This window comes from Scyliorhinus torazame, chromosome 1 (genome assembly GCF_047496885.1).
Source record: "Scyliorhinus torazame isolate Kashiwa2021f chromosome 1, sScyTor2.1, whole genome shotgun sequence".
Lineage (NCBI taxonomy): Eukaryota > Metazoa > Chordata > Chondrichthyes > Carcharhiniformes > Scyliorhinidae > Scyliorhinus > Scyliorhinus torazame.
Genome location: NC_092707.1, coordinates 413,715,992 through 413,721,417, shown reverse-complemented (window position 1 = coordinate 413,721,417; position 5,426 = coordinate 413,715,992). Strand labels below are relative to the sequence as shown.

At 46.6% G+C, this 5,426-nt stretch overlaps 1 protein-coding gene across 1 annotated transcript; it reads right to left on the bottom strand.

Moving 5' to 3' along the window:
- Positions 1 to 216: 216 nt before the first annotated feature.
- LOC140428525 (immunoglobulin kappa light chain-like) lies at positions 217 to 5,013 on the bottom strand. The gene is made up of 4 exons (XM_072515087.1): positions 4,869 to 5,013; positions 3,778 to 4,122; positions 2,485 to 2,826; positions 217 to 348 (listed from the first exon to the last, which is right to left on the bottom strand). The coding sequence occupies exons 1-4, from the start codon at positions 4,975 to 4,977 to the stop codon at positions 242 to 244; spliced, it is 903 nt and encodes a 300-aa protein (XP_072371188.1). The 5' UTR covers positions 4,978 to 5,013; the 3' UTR covers positions 217 to 241.
- Positions 5,014 to 5,426: the final 413 nt, after the last annotated feature.

Sequence of the window (5,426 nt, the reverse complement as noted above, 5' to 3'; positions counted from 1 at the left end):
CCAAATTAAGATCAAATATTGGGGTTCCTGTCCCGTATCTCATCCACTGTTTTCGTCTGGTCTGGGATTGTAACATCAGACCCTCAGCAATGGGGTTGACTGTTAATTGCTCGCAAGGGAAATTAGAGATTGGCAATAAATGCTGATCTTGCCAACAATGCCCACATCCCATAAACAAACAAAACAAACTATACACAATAACCGAGAGAAACTGACTTATTCTGTCAAAATTACGGGATTGTTATTTCCGAAGCAGTATGAATCCGATGAGCAAACTAAGTCCTGCAAATCCCGTAAGAGTTCCCACAATGATCCAGACAAGCTTCATCTTCTCAGCGTCAGCCGGGTCTGTGAAAGGAAATCACATGCTTACGGTTAAAGGACGGGGAATGGATTAGATTCTCGTCAGTCGGTGACATTTGAAATGGTAAAGTAGAGAAATGAAAGCAGGTGGAATTCAGACTGAGCAGATATTTCTATCTGCTGGACACCTGGAATAACAATGTCAGTTTAAACTCAGATCAATTTGATTTATTGATAATGCGGCAGGCCAATCTTATATCGCACACTGACCACTTGCTGGCCATTCTGGCTGACTTGGTAACAGTGCAGCAAAGTTCCACAGATGGAAAGAAAACCACCAACAGATCCCCAGTGGGTTCCGTTCTGTATCCTCCTCCGTCCACACCAACATTACACTGTAGGGGAGTGACTTTTGGATAGGTGGTGTGTATTGTGTGACCGACACCACTAATGTGACCAGGTGATCCGTATAAACAAGATGAAGTTTGTTTTTAAACATGGAGGAGTTGAGTTGAGGAAAGGCAGAGCAATGGGGACTGAGATGAAGGTAAAGTTCTCTATATTGGAAGAGGAAATGTCAATGACACATCAGTTAGCAAGATGGAGTTTGTCTAAAAGATTGTGATTGCAAAATTAACAAGGAAGAATTTAGAGAGTTTTAGATTAATGGAACACCCTCCAAAGAGAATTAACCCATTCAAAAAAGTGACTTAAATGTGTGAGTGGGATTGGGACTAAAGTTCAGAGTAATTGTGTTGATTCAGGTCATTGCCAATGTTGGCTGTGATGGGCAGCGTGCCAGGCTGAAAGGGAGCTAATGGGATGGGTTTTGTTTAGTTTATTCCCTCGAGTTACTGACTGGGGTGAACTCTCCTGCTCTTCTTAAGCTACTGTCATGTGGCCTCCTGCATCTCCCAGAGAGAGCGGACCAGGGCTTGGTTTAAAGTCTCGTCTGATCATCCTCTGATAGAATTGTTCCGAATTCTCAATCATTTTGCTGAAGCAAATTGAGACAAACTATTCCGACTTGTGATATTCATTCTTCAGCACGACAAAGAAGAGATTATCGGGCCATTATCACATTGTTATTTAGGGAGCTTGCAGTGCACAAATTGGCCGATACATTTCCTACATTTAAATAGGGCCCAAGCTTTACAAAGGATTTAATTGGTTGTAAAGCACTTTGGGACAACTGGAGTTGTCAGTAAAGGTCCGTATGGCTTGGATTTTATGGAGGTGAGAGTTCCTTGCTCATCATTTGGAGAGTTGGCGGGGACGACTCGACAGCATCACTGCCATTTCCTGCTCAAATTAACTCGGGTCCGCATTTGGAAAGAAGTCCCAGTCCCTCCATGCACAGCACTACAGTGACTGAAAGAGGTACTGCAGCACTGTGCCTGAGACAATGTTCCAGGAACTGCATTGATGGTAAGTAGCAGTGTTCCCAGAAAGGGGCAGTCCAGTGGCGATTTTGGAGTTTTTAAATGTAAACCTCGAAGATTTATTGAGAAGAAAAGAAAATTTAACCACACACAATTACATAGTTAAAATTGATTTCACAATATTTTCCCCCAAAAGACTCCCTAATTGATCAGACTCATAAATAAAATTCTTCCAGGCAATACTCCCTAATATATGTTTAAATATCAAAATCCAGTTAATATTAACCAAGGCACAACTGCTGTAACTTGACTGAAAGTATCCCACATGATCTCTCAAACCACGTTTCCCTCAAATGTGAAAATCAAAGACCTTCAGAAACTGCTTTTCACAGTCCAATACATTTCCAGACTGCCTGGATGGTTGATTCAAACATCACGTACTCCCAGCCCAGAGCTGTTTCCAAGGGATCTTTCCCCAACAGCCAATCCCCAACCAGTTCAACAGCTCTCCTCACATATCCTTTTCCCTTTCATCTTCAATTCCAGTGTGTTCACTCTGTATGGACATTGTGGGCAATTCCCTTTGTCAGAGCAGAGCAGCAGGAGTAGGCCATTCAGCCCCTCGAGCCCTCTGTATTATTCAACTGGGCTATGGCTGAGTGTTGACCTCAGCACCATTTTCCCTCACTATCCCCATAACCCTCAATATCATTGGCACCTAGAAATCCATCAATCAGTATGTCCTGCACTAGATTATGTGCTCGAGTCTGTGAAGTTGGATAATGTAACTTGTCCTTACTTATTACAGTGAGCTGGGTTCCATTCCAATCGATATCTCCCCTCACTTCACAATAGTAGATGGCAGCGTCACTGAGCTGAATGTTGCTGATTGTCAGAATGAAGCTGTTACTGGACATGTTTCGAGAAGACTGGAAACGCTCGGAGAAGCCAGGACCCCATCGTGTGTTGTTCAGTATCTCATCTGTTAAAATCCACTCGATGTAAGCTGGTTGTTGTCGGTACCAATGAACATCAGCGTATGTCACAGCGGCGTTATACAGGACGCACTGTAACCGTGCACTCTGACCCTGTCTGATAGGTTCTGGGGCAGGAGACTGGATAACCACTGGGGCATCTGCACCTTTGGAGAAGCAATATTCATAACTTAAAAGAGTATCTGGATTTACAAAGTAGCTCTGGTAGTTAACAATAGAATCGTTGGTGCCTCACGGCGCCGAGGTCCCAGGTGCGATCCCAGCTTTGGGTCACTGTCCGTGTGGAGTTTGTACATTCTCCCCGTGTCTGCGTGGGTTTCACCCCCACAACCAAAAGATGTGCAGGGTAGGTGGATTGGCCATGCCAAATTGGCCCTTAATTGGAAAAAATGAATTGGGTACTTGAAATTGTAAAAAAAACCACAGAATCACTGCAGTGGAGAAAGAGGCCATTCAGCCCATCCAGTCTGCACAAACCCTCTGGAAGAGCACCCTTCCTCGGACACTCCCCCACCATCCAAACAAAATCCTTAAATTGGTACCAATACCCATTTGAAGACCGCATTCCACCACCAGCATCAGGAGGGGGACTCCCCATTTGGATAAAAACTAACCCACTCCGTGTTTCTAATGGTGACCTGGGGGAGTTCCTCATTGTTAAGTACTGGCTGCCATGACATCAGGAAGGGGGAGGGGGGCCTGTGAAGAGCTACCACCCTGTCCAGGTTGCTAACCCCTCTTCCCACAATCTCAACCTATGACCCCAAACCCTCCCACAATCACCTTTGGTCCGAGTCCCTCAGCCTGAGCTTGTTGTGGGCCACTGGTTTGACTGGTGTTTGCAATGTGCAGCTCCCTGTCTCAGGCACCATGGCCATGTGGAAGGCCCACCGCTGTCTATGTATGTGCCTGATCCTTCACAAAGGAAGCAACATGGGCCTCTCCCTGGATCTCAGGCCAGTGAGTGAGACACCCCATCACCTGTATCAAGAAGCGGGCTTTGTGTCCAAAAAAGTGTGAACATTTGAGACTTCTGAGAACCACAAGACAGAACACGTGGTGTGAAGATTAATGAGAATAATGGAAACTGTACTTACTGGTTACATTCAGCTGTGTTCCATTCCCACTGATATCTCCCCACACTGAGCAGTAATAGACGGCAGTGTCACTGGGCTGCACGTTGCTGATTGTCAGGATGAAGCTGTTGGAGTCGATGTGTCTGGAAGGCTGGAAACGCTCAGAGAAACCTGAATCCCGGTCTACATAATTCTTTGCATCAAGTGCTAAAATCCTCTCCCTCTCTTTCCCTGGCAGCTCCCGGTACCAAGAAACTTTTGTGTATCTCACTGCGGCGTTCTGCATGGAGCAGTGGAACCGTGCAGTCTGACCCTCTGGGACACGTTCCACACTCAGAGGCTGGATAAGGACTGGAGGTTTCTTACCTTTAAGAGAAAAATATCAACAATTTATAAACAGGTGCTGAGGTTGCAGTCTGGGCTGATTCTCCGCTTTCCCAGCCGCGTGTTTCTCGGTGGCGCGCTGTTCCCAGGCAGCGCGATTCTGCCTTCCCGCTTGTCAATGGGATTTCCCATTGAAGCCACGCCACAGGGAAAGCCCCGGGCGAGGGGGCGCTGCCGGCGGCAATCGCAACGGCCAGAGAATTGCAGCCTTTCTTTCTGCTTTTCGTAGAAGTGCCACCCTCCGATCAGAGACTCGGGGGTCCTCGATCACAGGGTCAGACCCATTATTGACCTGTCAATCCCTTCATGCTCACATAATCCAATGGAGCTTCCCAAAAAGAAATGATGTGGGGGTGTTGCTGCCTCTCCAGCCACCCGCTGAGTTCCCATCACCTCCACAAGATTCCACCCATTGTCCCGGCCGCACTGAAGCCGCCAGTTAATGTGTTCCTCACTCACATTCAAAGTGTGGGGCAACTATTTTGTGGCCCTTGTCCTATTAGCTGAAGGAGTTGCTCAATTCAAGAACAAACCTTTGTTTCTTTAGTCCACATTCCAGCAATTCTCATTGATGATTGGAAAGTGAGCATTGAGCTGCTCAATAGTTCAATAAATCGTTGTCGATGCCACCAATCTGTGTGGCCAGGACTGCAGGGAACAAAGCTCAGGAAGAGTTCCCACCTCCGGGAGGGGAGGGCAAAGAGAGCAAGCTGGAAAATCTCACACACCTGATGGCCCACACCCTGTGATTCTAAAAGAGATCGCTGCAGATTTAGAGAATGCACTCGTTACAAATTTCCCAAATTCCTTCATTTTAGGAACAATCCACGGGGACATCGGCCGGTATTCTGCGCTCGAGGCCGCTGAGATCGGGAAACCCGCTGGGATCGGCGCCGGGCGACAGACCCGTTCCCATTCTACCAGCCCCCCGCCCCCTGCAACCTGAAACCTTCTTCCTCACTATTAACCACCAGCTCAATCTTTGTGTCTTTCACAAACTTACTGATCCTCCCTCCACATTCTCATCTGTATCAAACTTCAGCAACATCTCTCTCTTTTCATCAAGATTCAAGTTCTGGGCGGTCAAGTCACTGTTTTTAAACTCAGTCTTTGTGCAATAACATTATTTGGAACAAAAGTAATAAAGCATCGACATTACTCACTGGTTACATTCAGCCGGGTTCCATTCCCAAAGATTTTCCCCCAAATCCCACAGATATAGAGAGTGGAGTCACCGAGCTTCACATCTCTGACTGTCAGAATGTAGCTGTTACCGGGAACATCTC